The sequence below is a fragment of the Eretmochelys imbricata genome, chromosome 7, assembly GCF_965152235.1.
Source record: "Eretmochelys imbricata isolate rEreImb1 chromosome 7, rEreImb1.hap1, whole genome shotgun sequence".
In the NCBI taxonomy this organism is placed as follows: Eukaryota; Metazoa; Chordata; order Testudines; family Cheloniidae; genus Eretmochelys; species Eretmochelys imbricata.
The window spans coordinates 30776790-30796690 of record NC_135578.1 but is presented as its reverse complement, the minus strand read 5'-3'; the positions used below and the strand labels follow the sequence as shown (position 1 = coordinate 30796690).

Below are 19901 nucleotides of genomic sequence, written 5' to 3'. Positions count from 1 at the left end.
TAGTTACCCTCTCTTGTGTCCTTGCTACCTCATGGCATAAGTGGGGAAACAGCTGGTGGCAGGGGCTTGGGGCAGGAGGGCCTCTTGGGCGTGGATGGAATGACCTTTGCCCCCAGCTAAATCCAAAATGCACTGGAGGGGACAGTCTACACTTGGAATGTCCTTTGTCCCCTTTTGAACTGAGTGGGGGCTGGGGATTTCCCCAGAGCTGGAAGGGTGTCAGGGTGGGGAAAGGGGACTACAGTGTGGGAGGCTTCCCCAGTTTGAGGGGGGGCAGGCAATGGGGGAGGTTGGAATGTCCTTTGCTCCTGCAGCAGCTGTAATGTCCCCTCACCCCCGAGCACTGAGCCGGGGGCATAGCCTCCCAGGGGTTGTGAGGGGCTTTCCCCAGAGCTGGTGAGTACTTCCCACCCCCAGCCAGAGGCCTCGCCTCCCAAGAACTGGGGCAGGACAGTTCTCCCCACCCAGAACTGAGGCTGGAGGGGGTCCCACCAGCCAGAGAATGGGGGTCTCCCCACCCCTCAGAAGCCCTGGATGTGGCAGTAAGCCTCCAGAGCAGCCAGCAGGATGTAGAGGAGCCAGAAACAGAAGAAAAGCAGGGCAGTGAGGATTTTGGGGGTGCGGGGACCCCCCAGCTCGCCCCCCACGGGTGCTCGGCGCCGGTACAGCAGCACAGCGATGCTCAGCAGGGCAAAGATAGTGAAAAGCGTGACGGAGAAGGCCAGCGTGCCCGGTGACACCACAAAGCGCTGGCCCTGGCTGGCCCAGTACCCGGCCGCAATGGTCCAGGCCACCCCTATGCCCAGGAAGACGTTGACTGCATTACTGCCCGTCACGTTGCCGATAGAGGCATCCGCGTATTGGTCCTGGATTGCCGCTGCCCGACTGGCAAAGGTGTCTGCAATGGAAGAGGGCAGGTTAGTGGGGAGGGGGACAGGCCAGAGTGAAGTGTTAATGGCGGGAGAGGAGCTGATGGGGGAGGACAGGGTGAAGCGTTAATGGGGGGAGGGGTTAATGGAGGCAAGACAGAGGGACAGCGATTAATAGGGTCAGGGGAAATAGAGTCAGTGAGGGTGCAGGGGGAGGGTTTGAGTGAGGCATGGGGGGTTACTGGGGCAGAGTTCAGTTAGATCATTGGAGGAGTGAGCAGAGGGGAAGAGAAAAGTTAGTGGGGGGGTGATGCAGGGGGTGACATGGGGAAGGGAATTAGTACAGCACCCCACCCAATGCCTCATTCCCTACCACCCCCTGCTAACCAAGCATAGAACCCCCCATCTGCCCCACTCCACCCCAAAACAGAGACCCCACCCCGCATGCAACACCCCCCTCCCACCACACGTAACAAAATGGGGATTTTCTGTATTATTTTTATGAAGCCTATGCGTGCCTCAGTTTCCCTCTGCACTTTGCATTGTAACAAATAAGTGTAAGTCTCCTGCGAAGATAGTGCAGGAGGCATGAGATGTGGGTGTTGCCTGGCTAGATGGGTGGAACAAACAGGGCCATTAAACAGGCTGAAACTGACCCAAATCCATGAGCATCCCACAAGACAAAAAGATGCCCAAGGACTGAACCATCAACACCTAACACTCCAGGAAGACAGACAAGGGGGAGAGGGAGAGAGAGAGAGCGCCAGAGCTGCAGTCCAGCACAGCTTGGCTGTCCCATCAGATTTGACATGGGTAAGCTATGGCTTAACCCCTCCTCTGTGCTAACCTAGGTACTTTTAGCTGCTGTAGCAGCCAGGTGACTCATCGATGGGAACCCCATTTAGAAAAGGCTGCCTTTTCAGTGCCCGGGGAGCATTGCAACTGGAAAGGGGCACAGTCCAAGCCTCCTGCTGGCTTGGCTGGACCTGCTGCAGGGAGTCCCAGAGAGATACAGGGAAAGCTCTTGCCAAAAGGCCCAATCTCGGAGGCCACAGGCCTGCCCCGGTGGAGCTGTGGGTCCCTGGGGCCCAGCCTGCTAAAGAGGTCACTCCCAGAAGACTGGTTATAGGCTTGGGCCATAGCCCTGACTCCGTGACACCAGGCACAGAGCCCCTCGCCCCATGGAGCCCCTGTGTGGAGTCCCCCTGCCCCACTCACCAGGCACGGAGGTGCCAAGGGCCACGAAGACCACGGCAGTGACTGAGTCCTTGAGGCCGACGGTGCAGCCGAAGTGCGAGGCCAGGTCACCAGTGAGCGCAGTGAGCACCCCAATGAGCGCGATGGAGACAAGGAAGCAGGCCCAGCCCCCCCAGTACTCGGTGGGGGGCACGAAGGCAAAGAGAACCTTCCAGAACACCGTCAGGAAGTGCATGATGTAGTCGAAGCAGGATGGGAGCCGCTCCTCGCCTGTCTCGTCCTCGTCCTCATCCCCTGGCGGGGGGGGGGGGGAGAAGAGGTAAGAGTGGGATAACCCCCTGTACCCATTCCCACTGCCTCCCTGTAGCCCCCCAGTGCTCCTCACCCACCTCCTCATTGTGCCCTGGGGCAGGAGAGAATAGGGTCCCCCCCAAGTCCTGCCCATCCCTGGGTGGGGTGCACTCCCCCAGCCTCTCCTCCTCCAGCCCCACCTCTTCGTACCAGCGCTGACCGTCACGGCACTGACGAATTGCTCCCTCCAGCTGCTGCTCCCCACAACCAGTGCCAAGTTGGTTTTCTTGATCAGTTTGTCCACAGTACTCTGTGTGTGGGGGGGAATAAAGAGGGCTGAGATGGTGGGCACAGCCCTAAGCAGGGCCATCTCTAGGGGGTGTGGGGCCTGGGACAAATCAGCCCCCGCCAGCTTGGGGGACCCACTGTGCATCAGTGGCAGCCCCCACGCCCCTAGTTCCTGCGCTATGTCTTCCAGAATCGACCGCACTCGCCAATTGCACCAGCCCACAGGACCCCCCAAAGCGCAGGGCCCGGAGCAGTCGCCCTGGTTTGCCCTACCCAAGGGACAGCTCTGGCCCCAAGGCCCATTGTGGGAGCTATGGCAATATAGGGGCAGAGCGGAGCAAAGCCCAGAGCCGAGATGCTCAATGGGGGGAGGCTGGGAGCTGCAGGAAGATGTTGGGGGCTGGTGGTGTACCTAGGGAACCGCCCCCTCACACCTGGGCTCTATGTGTGCCCCTCAATGGCTTCCTGACTTGGGCAGCCTTGTGTGAGGTATGTGGGGGGCAGAAGGACTCCTGGGGTAAGAGAGCAACTGTCCCTGAGTCTGGTGCATCATCCCTCTGCGCCCCATTCTGCTGTGCCAGAAAGGGCACTGGAGCAGACAGCACGTGGGGGGCAGGTATGGAGTGTGGGAGATGTCCTCTGGGGAGGCTGGTGGACTTGGTCTCTGGCCCAGCTAAGCAGGGGAAGGGAGGCTGGTGGGGTGCCTGAGTAAGGGGGGCAGGAAAGGTTGCACGGAATGCTGTGGGGTCTGGGGGAATGGGGCACCTGGGACATTGGAGAGGGGTGGTGTAGGGTGGGGGGGGCAGAAGGGGCACATGGGGAGCCAGAGGGATGGGGCAGAGGGGGCACAGGTAGTGCATGGGGGAGGAGGGAAGGGACACACTTGAGCACTTACCTTGAACTCATAGGACTCCTCAATCACCACCTCAAGTTTGGGGTGTTCCCCAAGGCTGGGACACCCCATCTTGGCGATGGCGGTCCCCTCCTCCCCCTCAGTGGGGCGGTTCTCATTAGAGTCACCTGTGGTGAGAAGAGGCAGAGGGACTGTTAGTCTCTGGCTTCCCCCACCCCACTTCCCTGTGCTGCCCAGCGCCCCATCCACATTGCACCCCCCAGTACCATGGACTGTGCCCTCCCCCCCCACCCCCCGTACCATGCCGCAGCCCCATCTCCAGCAGTTCAGGGGGCCCCAGCTCCAGGTGGAAATTCTTGTTTTTCTCATATTCCTCGTCATCGATTATTTTAATCTCGATGAATTTCCTAGAGGGAAAAATTGGGAGGCGAGGTGAGATGGGGGTGCTGGCTGTGGGGTACAGGGTGAGATTGGGGTGCTGGTTGTGGGGCACAGGGTGATAAGGCCGCTGCATGTGAGGAGCAGAGGGTGCTCATCCTGGGCTGTCTGCTCCAACTGGAGCAGGTAAGGGTCTGGGGCCCCTGATTTGGGGGGGGTGACCTTGCCCCATAAGGAGGGGGTTGTGCTACCATCTTAGCTTGTACACAATCAGCCTGCTACCCAGGCTGCCCCCCCCCCACTATCCCCTGCCCCTAGCTGGCATCAACTCAAAGCTAATTTGGGGCAGGTAATTACAAAAGGGAACAGCTGGGAACACCACCCCTCTGCTCCCTTCCCCCAACCACCCACTGAGCCCCTCCACTGCGACACCTCCCTGCCCACCCATCACCCGCCCCTCAAACAGATCTCTGTCCCCCCTCATCGTTCCCCTCCCTTCCCCCAAATGTCAAGCAGCAGGTTGGGGGTTAATGGATGCTGCAGAGCTGAGTGCGGGAGAGGGGGATCAGCCAATAGGCTTGGGCCATTTGGGGAGGCGGCTCCAGGCCCCACAATCCCATTGGCCTTTAACAGAGCACAGGGGAATCGGCTGCTTCACCCCATTATTGAACCGGGGAGTCCCCCCAGCTCTGCGGGTGCCCCTCGATCCCACCCTTCTTGCTCACCCAGCCCTAGGCTCCCCCCACAGCTCTGTGGTGCCCCTCAATCCCAGTCCCATGCTATCCCAGCTGTGGGCTCCCCCACACCCCACATAGCTCTGTCTGTGCCCCTCAGTTCTACCCCACAGTCCACTGCCCTCCCAGCTCCGCTAGTCCCCCTCAGTCCTGATCCCCAGCCCCCTGCTATCCCAGCTGTGGGCTCCCTGCAAACCCCACCCCCCCGGATGTGGTCACTTGGGGATCAGGCCCTGGCAGCGCAGTCACTGGCTGTACCCGCCCCCCCGCGCGCCATCTGTTCTGCTCTCTAATTATGAGCACAAAGGGCCCTTCGCTCTGGCGGTGCTGGGAGCAGCTGGGGCGGTGTGGGGGGAGAAGAGCAGAGGGGGAGCAAGGGAGGTTTATCTGCCAGCTGTAGGGATCTCAGCACAGAGCGTCTCACATCCTCAGCACAGCCTGTCTCACATCCTCAGCACAGCCTGTGGCCTCCCCATACACCCCAGCTGGCCCTAATGTTCTCCCTGATCTCCACTATCACTGACCCCCAATACAGAGCCCTAATATCCCCCACTCCGCACCCTTGGCCTGAGCTACCCCGCTGCAGGCCGGCGAGCTCCTGGGGCAGCCCATGGCTGTGCCCCATTGATTTGCACCCACCTCACCTGAGTACTGGTGTGCTGGGCTCTGCTCCCGCCTGGGGGGCATGACCGCTCTCCCACCTGCTCACACTCACTGGTTCACCACCATCACATGCATGCCCCTCCCCCCTCATTGCACTGGTGAACAGGAGATTGAGGGCTCCCCCAACCCCTTGTCTGGGCTCATGTCTGGGGGGAAAGCTCACTGTTGCCATGGAGACACCGGGAGGGGTGAAGGGGGGGGAATTTATCCTTCTCTGAAATTAGTTTTCCATTTTCAGTGCAGTTGACTGAATTGGGGAGTGGGGTCGGGGGCAAGGGATGGAGGAGGGGAGCCCATGTACAGTGTGGGGAAGGGGACTCGGTGCCCCCTGCTTTCCATTTCACCTACCAGTTGCCCAAGGAGGTTGGGGTTGAACCCCTGGTATCTGGAGCTGCAAAGTAGCTGCAACAAACATCCCCTGCTCCCAGCTCTGCTGAAGTGAAGATGCTCACGCACCCCACATGGGCTCCAGGCTCAGCCATTGGGGAGAATGGCTGCTCCAGCAATTGCCTCGTTCAGCCCCCTGCCAGTGCCCCTCCACACTGATGTGCAGCCCCCGGCTAGCCCAGCCTTGGGCTCTGCCCTCCAGCTCTGCCGGTGCTCCTCAGTCCCCATCCATGGCCCTCCTGTTATCCTTGGTTCCCTGCCAGATACCTGCTCCTCTGACCGCCCCACACGCACTTTGTCCTTGACCCACCTTTCCCTGGCCGTTGTCCCCCTCACATACACATCAGGTGCCCTTCTCCCTGCTATCCAGCACCCTGATTGCCCCCTCAGCAGCTGTCCCCTCCTCCCACTGCTCCCCCAAAGCCCTGCTGCCTGATCCTTGTAACCTCCCCCAGCCCCGTTCTCCCTCACCTTGCTGTCCCTGCCCTGACATTGTCCCTTGCCCCTTTGTACCTGCTCCCCTTCGGCGCTCCCCCATCTCCCCCCCTCCATGTCTCTCACGTGATCTCGTCGTTGAGGAACTCCACCTTGCCCTCGGCCTCCTCATAGTCCTCCCCAGCCTTTGCGGTACCCTCCACGGTGCGGTAGGGCAGGGCCACGCAGCCCCGGGCCCCTGAGGTGCGCAGCACCCGCACCCGCACGGCCCCCACGCTCTCGCTGACCCGCACCGAGGCGCCCTCAAAGGTGAAGATGCCGGCATGATCGTCGTCGAAGATGGTGACGGTGGCAGTGGCGGCGGGGCCCAGGCAGGCCTTGGGGGGCGGCTCAGCGCCCGGCTCGGCCCAGGCAGCCTGCACGTTGCTGAGGTGCACGCGGAAGTACTCGTCCTCCTCAAAGATGTCATCGTCGATGATGCCCACGCGGATCTCGCGCTGCGTCTCTCCCGGCTTGAAGAGCAGCGTGCCCTCGGCGTACTCGTAGTCCGAGCCGGCATTGGCCGTGCCGTCCTCGGTGCGGAAATCCACGCGCACGGCCATGCGGGCCACGTCGCCACCGCGCCGCTCCACCGTCAGCACCACGGCGCCGCAGTTCTCAAAGCACTGGTACAGCGCCGGCTCGAAGGTCACCCTGGTGAGCGAGGCATCGTCCTCGGGGCGCACCTCCGGCAGACTCAGCGCCTTGCGCGCCTGGTCGGCTGCGTGCTTCTTCAGGATGTTGCCCGCTCCGATCATCATGCGGGTAGCCTGGATGCGGTAGAAGGCCCGGCTCTTTTGCTGCTGCACCAGCACATGGTAGTTCGCCATCTCAATCAGCTGCTCCATGTCCTTCTCTGGGTGCTTCTGCCGCAGGTCCCTCAGGGTGCGCGCCATGTCACGCCGGGCCTCCTCGTCCCCGTCCTTGCCTGCCTCGCCCATTCCGCTGGCCTGGGCGCTGTCCAACTCCACCTCCAGCTTGGGGAGGGCTGCGTCGCCTTCTGTCTCAATGATCAGGCCCCGGGCCTTGTCGGCGCGGTACTTCTTCTGCATGTACCTGTAGAAGAGGAGGCGGCGGTCGGCCAGCCAGGCCTGCACCACGCAGATGGGGAAGAAGAGGAAAGTGAGCAGGCCTTCCCACACCTCCACCTCACCGGGGGAGAAGCAGGCCAGGATGAGGTAGAGCCAGATGTAGGCGAAGATGCTCCAGGCAGCCGTAACAAAGAAGACGCGCAGGTGCTTGATCCTGCGCGTCTCGCCCTCGGGCACCACGTGCACGCACACAGCGATGATGACAAACATGTTGAAGGCGGCACTGCCCACGATGGTGCTGGGCCCCATGTCGCCTGCCTGGAAGTTGTGGCCCACGATCTCGATGATGGAGAGCATGATCTCGGGCGCTGAGGAACCCAGCGCCATGAGCGTCAGGTTGGAGACTGTCTCGTTCCAGATGCGGATAGTGGTGGTGCTGGTCTCACCATTGGCCTTCTTCACAGTGATCTCCTTCTCCTGCGAGGTGATGACCTCGATGGAGGCCATGAAGCGGTCGGCAATGATGGACATGCCCAGGAACATGTAGATCATTGCCACGAAGTACACGATGGCCCGGGCCACCTTGTCGCCCACCGAAGGGTTCTGGGGTAGCCACACGGGCAGGATCACTCCCTCCTGGCACTCTGAGGCCTCCTGGCACAAGGTGCTGACATTAGCCCCATCCAGCGATGATGCTCCCTGGGTTGGACTCCTCAGCCCCTCCTCCACCTTGGCCTGGTGCAGCGGGAGGCTCAAGGCCAGGAGGAGGAAGAAGGTAGAGGCCCCAAGGTGGGACAGGTGAGGCATGGTGGGAGTAGGGGTGGGCAGGCAGGACCTGCAAGAGAGGAGGGGGCATAGTGAGGAATGAGGAAGACACATGGTACCTAGTGGGGCTGGTGGGGAGGAGGGCTGGGAGGTCATCCCCTTCCTTGTGGGCTGGAAGGGGATGGGTGCGGCTGCTTCCTTGTGACGTTGGGAGGATCTGGGGTAGAACGGGGTGCCCACTCCCTCATGAAGTGGAGGGGCAAGGCTAGGAAGAAGTGGTGGGTGTTCTGGATGGCACAGGCAGACCTGGGGCCACAGCATCCATCCATAAGGAGCAGCGGGGCCAGCCCCCCTCTGGGGTACTTCCCCCAGGGTCTATTCCTCCCCATCTTTCCGTCAGTTCCACCACCATGGCAATACCCACCCTGACCCTTTAACACGGGAGGCCGCAAAACATACTGCATCCAGCTCAGCCTCCATTGCCCACTGCGTCTCCCTCCCCTCCTGGAGACAGGGCGTTGGTTAAAAACCCAGGAGTCCTCAGCTACTGGACCCACTCCCCTCCCAGGCTGGAAATGGAACCCAGGAGTCCTGGTTCCCGGTCCTCTCTGCTCTTTGAGTGCGGGAGGCAGGAGAGGAAGAGGAGAATGCTGGGAGCCAGGACTCCTGGGTTCTCTGACTCTGTGCCCCATGATCCATGCCAGTGGTTCAAGGCAGTGCTGGTAGCTGGTTCACAGGACCCATCTGTGCTCAATGGGTCAAGAGACAGCACCAGTCAGACATAAATGATGCTTGGGCCCAGCTGGGCACCACAGGGCTGGTGCTTGCCCCAGGTGGCTACTGAGAGGAGGGGGGCCCCTCGTGCCCTTTCCAAGCCCTGCTGAGCACCAGCTGCCCCATCAGGCTGCATTAGGGGGCTCTAACCTCCCCGCCATGGGGCAGCAGGATTGTCCCCATGGCAGGGTCAGGGGGAGCAGTTGGGAGTGACCCCCCTCAGCCAGTTTAGTATACAGAGCCCAAACCCACACCAGTGCCCGTCCAACCAGGTGCTGGCAGAGCTTGTGAATGTGGTGTCTGCCCCAACTCCAGCCCCTCGCTCGGCCTGTGTCCATGTGGGGGGGGGTGTGACTCCTTGGTCTTGGGGCTGGAGATACTGCAGGGGTTGACTCTTCCTCTGCTGAGTTTAATGGATTTTTAGGAGTCCCCATTAATTTGCTCAGGCGGTGAGGTTTGGTGTGGACACTCCCCTCCATCCCGGTGGGTGCCCACAGCTCAAGAACCCCCCATGCTGGCCCCCTCCTCCCCCCAAACTCCCTTCAGCTCACACTCCTCCCCTGTGCTGGTTCCTCACCCCCACAACCACACACACCCCTGCATCAGCACCAACTGGGGACCCCCCAGAGATGGGGCTGGGGACCAGTGACTGGAGGAGCCCTCCACCCCGGGCCCTCCCTACCCCACTGAATGTCCCAGAAGCCCCCACTCTTCCTTGACTTCCATTCCTCCCACCCCATCCCCAGGGAGTTTGTGCCCCTTGCAATCCCCCATCCCATCTCCAGAGTCCCCCCCATTCCCGAGCTGCCTTCCTGTCCCTGCAGCCTGTGGCAGGCTGAGCTATACCAGTGATCTCCCCATGACTTGGGATACAGGGCGGGTGGGGGGACTGGGAGCACTTTACACCCTGCAACTCTCCTCTCTCCCAGTTTGGAGGTAGGAGCCTCCTCCCCATGAGGGGAGATGCCCTTTGCCAAGCGGGCTGCAGTCCTGCAAAACAACACACAGTGGGAAGGGGTTGCAATTCTCCCCAGAGTAACATTCTGCAAGCTAAATGTGGCCGTGCGACGGTTGCACTAAGGGACAGTAGGGTGAGCAAGGAGAAACTCAAGCGAGTGTAGCAGGGTTTCACTTGTAGAGGGGTAAGTGTGCAAAGACTGTGCTGGTGAACATGCACAGGACCATCTTCCCAGGACCATCTTCCACAGACCTGGGGGCTAGGATTGCAGGAGTGGGTGGGGCTGGCTGGGGGGGCACATGAACTTCACCTCAGACCATGCCAGGTACCTCCATACTGAACTCTTTGGCGGGGGGGTGTCTCACCAGAGTGTGAACAGGACTGTGGAAGAGTATGCAAGGCACTGCTCTGGGTGCACGGGGGCCACGGGTGAGCATGCGAGGCGATGCATGGAGACCATGAGTGTGTGTGCAAGGCACTGCCCTGGGTGCACGGGGGCCACGGGTGAGCATGCGAGGCGATGCATGGAGACCATGAGTGTGTATGCAAGGCACTGCTCTGGGTGCATGGGGGCCATAGGTGAGCGTGTGAGGCATTGCTCTGGTGCATGAGGGCCATGCATGAGCATGCAAGGCACTGCTCTGGATGTGCAGGGATGTGGGAGCGTGTGCAAGGCACTGCTCCAGGGACCATGGATGACCATGCAAGGTGCTGCTCCAGGTGTGCAAGAGCCGTGGGTGAGCATGCAAGGCACTGCTCCAGGTGGGTCGTGGCTGTGGCTGACTGTGGGTTGTCAGTGTGTGACCCCATGCACGGGTGTGCACAATTAGTACAGGCCCAGGGTCCCTGTACATGCAGGGCTGGGTGGATACATGCACCATACTGTTGTGTGTTGCACATACATCCCCCATGCAAAATGTTGCCCATGCATCCCCTCCTGTCCGCCCATGCAAGGCACTGCATGCATGCCCCCATCCCCTCAGTGCAAGGCACTTTCCGTTTGCTGTCCAGTTCTCATGCATGACCCTAGGCCACCCCAGTACTGGGGATGGCAGGGGAGCAGGGGGCGGCGATTACCCTGCCCTCCAATGGAGAAGATCACCTCCCTCACCAAACAGAAGACAGCTGAGCCCAAGCTGTTTCAGGCAACAGAATTTCCTGGAGAGCTGGGGGAGGGGAGAGCCCCAGGGGCAAGATGACAGCAATGTGGGGGGCAGCGAGACCCGGAGTAGAGACTCAGTGCCCCAGGTTGGGGGAGATGTGGGGATGGCTCTGTGGAGGGGGAAGAGCCCCAGGTGGGGGGTCTTTGGGGGGGTAGGGGGAGCTCCCCAAGGTTGGAGGGGGAAGTTTGGTGGGGGGGAGCATCAGCTTTGGGGGGCAGTTCTATAGGGCAGGGGAGGGGCAGCCCCCTGCTGTCTGGAATATTTTTTTTAAATCCACAAAAGCCAGAGTCAGGCCCCTGCAGCCCAGTGCCATCTCCCCAACCCCCCACCCCTCTTGGGGCCAGGTCTCCTGTGCCCCCAGCCCCCCATACCAAGACACACACAACACATCCCAGCAATCTCACCCCGCCCCTTCCCTCCCCCCCGCCCTCCCCCATGTGGCTGCCCTGGTGTCTGGGTCCTCCCCCTCCAGCAAGACAGCCCAGGAATGCAGAATTGGACACATACAGACCAGCTCCCTCCATCCCCCCCAAATTTTACCTCTCCCAACCCCCCCCCTTTTTTTTCTATGCACCTTTCCTCGATTGGGGGGGAGCTGCAAATAAATTCAGGGGGATTAAAGATGTAAACGAGGCAGGATTCCCCAACACCCCCCACCCGGAACCCCCGGGGGGGGTCTTCCCTGGGCATCAGTCAGGGCAGGGGGAGCAGTCGCTTCCCCCTCCCCCCAAGGCAGAGTCCACACACCTCCCGGCTCAGATCCATGGGAGGCAGCTTTCCCCCGCAACCCCTCTCCCCAAGCTCCCGCTTACCGGACTGTGGGGTCAGGTGGCAGCACCACCTCCCCTCTGGGGCGGGCTGCACAGACGCTCCCCGCGCAGCTGCTCAGATCTGTGGGGAGCAAAGGAGCGGACCCCCGTTAGCTGGCGTTCGAGGGGGCACAGGGCTGCTCCTGGAGTCACTGGTCCATCCGCAGCTGGGAGAGGAGGGGGGGTCTGCACGATCCCCTCCACACCCTGTGCCTCCGCCCCTTCCCGCAGAGCCCCCCAGCTGAGCTCCCCCCCGATCTGGGGGGGGCCGGGGTCCCCTCTGCCGCCAGGCTGCGGGCACCAGCAAAACGGCGGAGCGAACCCGACTGCCGGGGACAGGCTGAGGATGCTCCCGCTGGCAGCTTCATGCTCCACCCTGGCGAGGGATGGCTGGCTGGGGAGGGCACCGTGTGCAGCCTGCAATGGGGATGGGGGGGTGGGGGCTCCTAGCACGGCCAGCTAAGCCGGGAGGGGGCCCCCACTGCAAAACAGCAGCACACCCTCACCCTGCCGCCGGAACCGAGATGGGGGGGGAGCTCAGTGGGCGGGGGTCCTCATACGCTTCATTGCAAACTAGTAAACCCCCCAACCCCCCGCACCCACGCCTGCAAGTCAGACACTGACGAAGGGAGGAGGAAACCTTCCAGCTGCGCCTCTGCTGCTCCCCGACCCCAGCTCCCTCCCCCCCAATCCCTCTCTTCCAGACCCTGCCCCCCCCCAAGCTCCATCCTATAAACGCTCTTCGGCATATGTCCTCAGACGCCAGTTCCCCCTCCAAACGCTTCCCCACCTGCCCTCAACCCCCTCTTGTTCTCCGGGGGATCCCCGCAACCCCTCTCCCAGCAGGGGGCGCTGTAGGGAGTGGTGGGAAAGCCGGCTGCGGGAGGAACTCCTGGCTTCTCCAGACCCGCCTCTTCCAGCAGGGGGCGCTGTAGGGAGTGGTGGGAGCGCTGGCTGTGGGGGGAGCTCCCAGTCACCCCCTTCCCTCTCCTATTCTGTAGTCCTGTCTGGCTGTTCCCCTCGTCGCATTCTTCAGACACCCCCATTGTCTGCGGCTCCCAGACGGAGGGGGAAAGAGTCCGTGTCCTTATCTGATCCCTTCCCCCCTGCTACTCCCCCATCTAGCCAGCTCCATTGCAAACCACCCTGGAGCTCCCAGCCCTCGTCCCACCCCAGTGAGTCGGGTGCGGAGGAGGGGGCATCTTCCTTCCTCTCCCCACTGTGAGGGAGCGGTCCCGGGAGTCCCCCTCTTCAGTGGGCGTTTTCCAAGCGTTTCATCCGGCGCGTGGCGGGAGGGCAGGATTATGCCCCCATACAGGTTTGTGGCGGTACCGGTTGCGGGGGTGCCTCAGGTATATTCCTCTGCTAGATCCGGCGGGGGGGGGGGGGGAATTTGGCCGATGGGGGCAGGTCAGCATTGAAATCTGGGGTTGCAGCGGGGGGGGACGACTGAGAGGGGGCACAGGGTGGGAGATACAAGGCTGGAAGGTGAGGGGGTTCCATTGGGGGGTGAGGGAGATGTGGAGTGTGGAGGGGCTCCCAGGCGGGGGGGGGGAGGTGGGAGGTGGGGGCTCCCAGGCAGTGGGGGAGGCGCTGTGGGGATCGGTATGAAGAAAACTTCCGAGAGGGGGAAGGGGTTGCTGGACTATGGTTTCAAGCGAGGATGCCCTCCTTGTGCTTGAGGGGCGTCTATGGGGTTAGGGGTCAGGTGTTGCTTTGGGGGTCTGAGATGGGATCTGGGGGCCGAGGGGACACTCAGGGCTGAGGGGTGGTAATGGGGTCTGGAGCTGAGTCATGCGTGGGGAGTCTCCCTTGGAGCGGGAGGTGATTATGGAGTCTAGGAGCGGATCGGGGTGGGGGGCGAGGGGGGAGCGCTGGCTCGGGATTCATTCACTCCTGCGCCGCCCCTCACCCCAAGCTGCTACTTCCAAACCAGCGTCCAGGCAGCGATGCGGGGCGTCCTCTGCTGGTCGTTGGCTGGTTCTGCACCCTGCAGGTTCATTCAGACTCCGCACCAGGGAGTCCAGTCCTGGCCCCCTAAGGAGAGCGGGGGCAGCAGATTTGGGGGGGACGGGAGGGGAGGCTCCCTTGGGGTGGGCAGGATGAAGGGGTCGGCGGGAAAGGGATTCCCCGGGGTTGGGCAGGGAGGTAATGTGATCGGGAGGAGAGGGGACTACCGAAGGCGGGGGGTGGGGGGGGAAACAGGGAATAAGGGGTCCACCAGGACAAGGAAGGAGCAAGGGGCAGGGGCTCTCCTAGAGGCGGGATGGTAACATGGTCGGGGGGAAGGTTTGGGCAGGGGAGGGGGTTCACCCAGGGTCAAGGGAGGAAGGGGAAATAAAGAGTGGGGGTTCCATCTTCCACAGAAGATGAGGGTTTAATGTGACAGTGCTGGGGAAGGGGCAGTTCCCCAGGGTCAGGGCTGGTGGCTAACAGGGTAGGGTGGGGGGAAGATGTTGCCCATGGGATTGGGAGGTTAGCATGGTTGTTGTTGGGTCCTGGGGCTGGGGAGATTCTGCCCAGGTGTGGGGCTGAGTGCTGTGCTAGGGGCCCCCAATAAGGCAGAAGCTCTACCACAGGAGATGCCCACAGCAGAATGCACATGTCACAAATATGTTGCCATGGGTTGTCTGTTGACCCATAAGAACAGAGACATAGCAGGCGGCATGCAGGTAGAAACCATGCAGCAGTAAAAGCTCATAGTGCACATACTGAGCATGCACCTTGAGGTCCAGGCATGCAGTATGGGTACATGCATGCTGTTGTGCACCCTGGTTTATAGCTGAAGCGCAGGGATGCAGTGTGGGGTTGGTGCATGCACCATGCTCTCTGATTTATTACTAAGATGCAGGAGTGTAACATGGGGGTACATGTGTGCACCAAGGATTTATACAGGGGTGGAATGTGGGGTATATGCATTCACCCTTCATTATTTGTATTACTGTGGCACCTAGGTTTCAGAGTAACAACCGTGTTAATCTGTATTCGCAAAAAGAAAAGGCGTACTTGTGGCACCTTAGAGACTAACCAATTTATTTGAGCATAAGATTTCGTGAGCTTGAAGTGAAGCTCACTTCACCGATGAAGTGAGCTGTAGCTCACGAAAGCTTATGCTCAAATAAATTGGTTAATCTCTAAGGTGCCACAAGTACGCCTTTTCTTTTTGTGGCACCTAGGAACCCTAGTCATGGACCAGGACCTCATTGTGCTAGGCACTGTACAACTGGAACAAAGACAGTCCCTGCCAAAGCCCTTCCAATCTGAACAGATGAATATAAACAGATGAGGGAGTACAAAGAAACAGAGGCAATATTGGCCAGCATGATAGCAGCGGTCTCAGCAAACTCTGCGCTCTGAATTATGCCCATGGGGCATGCTCTGTGTGCCACAATTTATAGCTAAGCCTTAGATACAGTATGGGATACATTCATGCACCTTTATCCCCGAGGGACAGGGGGTGCAGTGTGGGGTGTGCACATGCAGCATGCACCCCAATTTATACCAGGGTACAGTGTAAGGTACATACATACACCCTGATTTGTACCCAAGGCACAGGGATACAGCGTGGATACATGCATGCACCAGGCAAACTGATTTATAGCTAAAAGGCAGGGGTGCAGCGTGGTGCACCCCGATTTATGCCTGGCCCGGAGGGATGAAAAGTGGAGTATTAGCACCCCACTTTATTCGTGAGGCGCAGAAGTGCAGCGTGGGGTACGTGCATGCACGATGCAGCCGGACAGATCTAAAGCCCCAGGGTTGCATGTGTGCACCCGGGGAAGCTGCATGACTGCAGCAGCGCACCCCGCCCGGCCCCGCTCGACAGCAGCCGGACAGCTCCCTAGTGCGAGCGGCGCGCGCTCCCTCTGTTACTTCTTCCAGCCCTTCCACCAGGAGCTCCGCCCCCCGACGGGGATTGGAAGGTCCCGGCTCCGCCCCTTGGGCACGTGGGGGAAGTTGCGCCGGAGCCATGGAGGAGGCGGGGGCGTCGCTCGGGTGAGTGAGTGTGTGTGTGTTGGGGCAGCGCCCCGGGGGTCGCCGCCGGCGGGGCGGCGCCTGGGCCGTGGGCGGCCGGACTCTGGAGGTGGGTGCACTGGCTCCCCGGGGCGAGGGCGGGGCAGGGTCAATAAGCGCATCCCCTCCACCTCGCACGGTGCGGATCTGCGCTGGCATCTCGTGCACCCTCGCGGTGCAGGCTAGGGCGAGTCCCGCATCCCCCTCGCGCACTTGCGGCGGGCAGGTTCGTACGCATATCCCCGTGGATGCTCGTGGCGCAGACGTGCATGGGCGTCCCCTCCCTCTCGTGCAGGGTTGTAGCTCGGCTTTGCATGCACACGCCTTCTCTCCAGTCACTGCCCTGAAAGCGGCGGTGGCGTCCCTAACACCTGCATTTATTCCTCCCGTAGACCCACGGAGCAGACTGTGCAACTGAACAGTGGAACCCGAATGCCCCTGCTTGGCATGGGCACTTTCCGCCTGCAAGGGGCTGAGCTCGTGTCCCAGTGTGTGGACGCTGCCCTAGCCCATGGCTACCGCTCCTTTGACACAGCTGCTGTCTATGGCAATGAGGCAGCGATTGGGCAGGCACTGGGTGCCCTGCTGCCCCATCATAGCCTAGCACGCTCTGACGTCTTCCTCACCACCAAGTTGGGTCCACGGGACCAGGGCAAGGTCGAAGCTGAGGCCGCCTGCCTGCGCAGCCTGGAGCAGCTGGCCTGTGGCCACCTGGATCTCTATCTCATCCACTGGCCAGGCACACAGGGCAAGCCCCAAGGGGACAAGGGCAACCGGGAGCGGCGCTGGGAGAGCTGGCGGGTGCTGGAGCAGATGTACCACGCTGGGCACCTGCGGGCGATAGGCGTTTCCAACTACACCCTGGGACACCTGCAGGAGCTGCTGGCCCACTGTCGGGTGCCGCCAGCTGTGTTGCAGGTGGAGTGCCACCCAGAGCTGCCCCAGCGGGAGCTGTGGGACTTCTGCCAGCAGCATGGCATCCATCTTCAGGCCTATGCCTCACTGGGCTGTGGGCAGCTGTTGGGGCGGGCAGAGGTAGGGCGGGTGGCGGAGCGCCAGGGACGTACCCCTGCCCAGGTTCTTCTACGCTGGGCCCTGCACCAGGGTGTGGGGGTGATCCCCAAGTCTGTCAACCCCACCCGCCTGGCTGAGAATGCCCAACTTTGGGGCTGGGACCTCAGCCCGGAGGACATGGCTGAGCTGGGGGCGATGGACTGCAGCAGGCACTACTGCTGGGACCCCAGTGGAGTGACATAAAGTGGAAGGTGCATGTGTGTGGGGGGAGGCATGGTCAGGTGTGTTGTTGCGGGTAAGCATGCGTGGCAGGGGGCAGTGTTGCAGGGGGGAGGGAAGATGGAAGGAACTCGGAGGTGGTGGCAGGCACATGTGGCTGGAGAGGGTGGTGCTGCTACAGAAAAGGGACAGGGTAGCAGTTGTGTGTGGCCAGGGGAGGCGGTGCTGCAGGCAGGGGACAGGGTGGCAGGCATGCTTGGCTGGGGGGGCAGTGGTGCAGGAGGGGAACAGGCTGGCAGATGCGTGTGGCTGTGGCCGGGGGGGCTGGGGACACTGCAGGAGGGGGACTGGTTGGTACGCGCATGTGGCCGGGGGTGGTACTAAACAAGGGGAGTGGGTAACAGGCGCATGTGGCTGGAGGGTAGTGCTGTGGATGGGGGAGGCAGTGCTGCCGTGGGGAAGCGCAGTGGCAGGCGTGCATGGTTGCGGGGACGGTGTGGCTGGGGCGGGGAAGGCAGTGGGGAGCATAGGTGTCTGTGCCTAGGATTTGGAAGGGGGGCACCTGTGACGGTGGCTGTACCACCACAACAGAGATGCAATAAAAACTAATAAAGGTAGCCATAGAAAATACCTGTTTTTTATTACAGCTTCCCCGGATAGTGTAAAAAACCCAGCCTCTTTCCCCCTGTCCCCCCAGAGATATATCTCGGGAGTCACCCTATGGAGAGACAGGCAGCTGCCTACCCCCAGGGTTGGGTAGGGGGGAGTTTGGGGGAATATGCTCCATACAGAGCTCCCATACAGAGACACTGGCATCCTGCAGAGTTCGGTTCCATCACCCCAGCAGGGAGGCTGCAGTCACTTGGAGCTCCTAGGGGGGGCATCACGGGCAGGTCTGTGCCCCAACCAGGCCTGGAGGGTCTCTTTCCAGCTGTTCCCCTGGTGCATCTGGGATGTCGTGCCTGCACTCTTGGGGCGTGGAAGCACCTGGAGGGGGAGGGCGACAGTGAGAGCCCAGTGGGGACACCCCCCTGCAAGTGCCTCCTCCCATTGCAGATGCTGACCCTACATAGCAAGCCCTCCCATTAACACCCCCCACTGCTCCTCTGGCAGCTCCCCACCTCTACTGCCCTCCCTGATGCTCCCCCACTTTCTCCCTGCTCCCTCTGCAGTGCTCCATGCCTGCCCCTCCCTTGTGTGGGTGAGCCAGCTGGCTGCCTCTCTGATGGGCACTGCATGCTGATGGCCCTGGCCAGGTGAGCAATGCCACCCCACCTAATCTGTGTGTGGGGGAGAGAAGGATGGACCCACCTCCAGTGGGTGCTGGAAGGGTTCCTCTGAGGTGAGTGAGGAAGTCTTTTTAGCTTCCCAAATCCTCCCCACCCCTGCCCCTCGGTCCCCAGCATCTTATGGGTCCCTTCCCAATGCCAGCCACAGGTCTCTGGCTTGAGACCGGGGAGCCCATTGGCAGTTTGAGTGCAACTGCCCCCCAGGGATTGTGCCCTCCTTTCTCCCCTGTTTCATCTTCCCATGGGGGTCATCCCCTCTCCATGTGCCCCCTGCCCCTTCTAAACACACCTCACCTGCAGCGCCACGTCAAACTCATCACTCATCCTGCGCAGCTCCCGCCCATAACGCATGGCAGCCCAGAGGATAGGGGGGGCTGAGCGTGAGCGTGCCCTGAATGCCCCACCTGGCTCATCCTGCACTTCTGGCTCCAGAGATGGGGGGTCTGACCCTATCCGGTTTCGCAGCTCTGGAGGGGCAGGGGGAAGAAATTGAGGGGTTGGAGTTCAGGGACTGATACACCCAAACACACCCACAAACCTCGAGGGGAAGGCTGGAAGCCCTGGCATTGGTGGGGAAGGGGCAATGCTTTGTGAGGATGGGGAATTCCCCCAGAAAGGTCTGGAAGCCCCACGTAGGGGATAGCTAGGAGAGGGGGACTCCCCCGAGCTGTGTGTTACAAGGGGCAGAAGCTCCTCCCCATGGAAAGATCTGTGACCCCATTGTGGACAATGCTCGGGGGTGGGAGGATGAGCATGCTGAGACTAGGGCTGCCCTCTCCAGTCCGGACGCGGAGGGGTCTCACCAGCTGTGGGGGTGCCTGGCTGCTTGGAGCCGGGCGTGTGTGCCTGCTGCGACTCCGGGGGAGCAGCCGACTCCTTCCCTCGCCCCGGGAACACCTCGTCCGGGAACTCCTGGATGCGAAACATGCTCAGGGGCGGGGCATGGCGCCCGGGCGCCGCGCTGCAAGAGAAGGCGGGGATGTCAAGGGGTGCATAGCCCCGGGCCCCTCACTCGGGAAAAAGGGCTCCCCGACATATACCCCCGGGACTGCCTGATCTCCCTGGGCCCCTCCGCACCCCGGGATCTACCCCCCTCAGCACCTGGGATTCCCCTCTCCCACCCTCCTGGGGTTGTATCCCGTCCCACCTCCAGCCCCCCCAGTCTCCCCCTCAGCTCCTGGGATTTCCCTTCCCTCACTCACCCGCGGGGGGGGGGGGGATGCTATCAATCAATCAATCCTTCCTATTTACACCCGGGATCGCGGACCCAGCCACAGTCACCCGGGCAATAGGGACTGACACCACCCGTGCCCAATCACAGATTCCCTACATCACGGGGGGAAGCCCTGCCCCTTAATGACCTCAGTCGGCCCCGTCTCCCGCCCCAAGTTCATGAGGCTGCCTGCGCCAACCAGCCCGTCAATCTCCCCGCGAGCGGGGCAACTGGGGTGTGGTCGCTGAGGGGGGCGCTAGGGTGGGGGCACAGGGGAGTGCAGAGGCGGTGGCGGGCACTGGGCTGGGGGGAGTGACATGGCGGGTGCAAGGGTTCTGGGGGGCTGTTCAGGGGTCACTAGGGTGGGGGCGCTTCATTTGCCCGTAGCTAAGATGGCGACAGGAAGTGGCGCTCTCGCCCACCTCACGGCTCGTTCTCTATGGCCGGGGCTCTTCCCGATTTGCCTCACGCCGCTTGCGCGGGGGGTGGAGCCGTCTCCAGCGTGGGGGTGGGGAAGG

The 19901-nt window shown here is 61.6% G+C and overlaps 3 protein-coding genes across 11 annotated transcripts; 1 reads left to right on the top strand and 2 right to left on the bottom strand.

The window, feature by feature from the left end:
- Positions 1-521: 521 nt before the first annotated feature.
- On the bottom strand, positions 522-7972 carry LOC144267707 (sodium/calcium exchanger 1-like). 9 transcript variants are annotated; one of them, XM_077821900.1, is made up of 6 exons: positions 6222-7972; positions 3799-3905; positions 3541-3665; positions 2568-2667; positions 2088-2360; positions 522-898 (listed from the first exon to the last, which is right to left on the bottom strand). In XM_077821900.1, exons 1-6 carry the CDS (start codon positions 7970-7972, stop codon positions 522-524), a joined length of 2733 nt encoding a protein of 910 aa, XP_077678026.1. The 9 variants fall into 9 exon arrangements, with proteins under 9 accessions (XP_077678026.1, XP_077678031.1, XP_077678035.1 ...); XM_077821905.1 differs by having other exon boundaries at positions 3541-3689; positions 6222-7837; XM_077821909.1 differs by having other exon boundaries at positions 3790-3905; positions 6222-7810.
- Positions 7973-15590: 7618 nt separating this feature from the next.
- Positions 15591-17494, top strand: LOC144268094 (glyoxal reductase-like). Its single transcript, XM_077822684.1, has 2 exons — positions 15591-15630; positions 16041-17494. The coding sequence occupies exons 1-2, from the start codon at positions 15605-15607 to the stop codon at positions 16903-16905; spliced, it is 891 nt and encodes a 296-aa protein (XP_077678810.1). The 5' UTR covers positions 15591-15604; the 3' UTR covers positions 16906-17494.
- Positions 17495-17496: 2 nt separating this feature from the next.
- Positions 17497-19477, bottom strand: BAD (BCL2 associated agonist of cell death). Its single transcript, XM_077822685.1, has 4 exons — positions 19373-19477; positions 18974-19131; positions 18465-18637; positions 17497-17868 (listed from the first exon to the last, which is right to left on the bottom strand). Exons 2-4 carry the CDS (start codon positions 19095-19097, stop codon positions 17740-17742), a joined length of 426 nt encoding a protein of 141 aa, XP_077678811.1. The 5' UTR covers positions 19098-19131; positions 19373-19477; the 3' UTR covers positions 17497-17739.
- Positions 19478-19901: the final 424 nt, after the last annotated feature.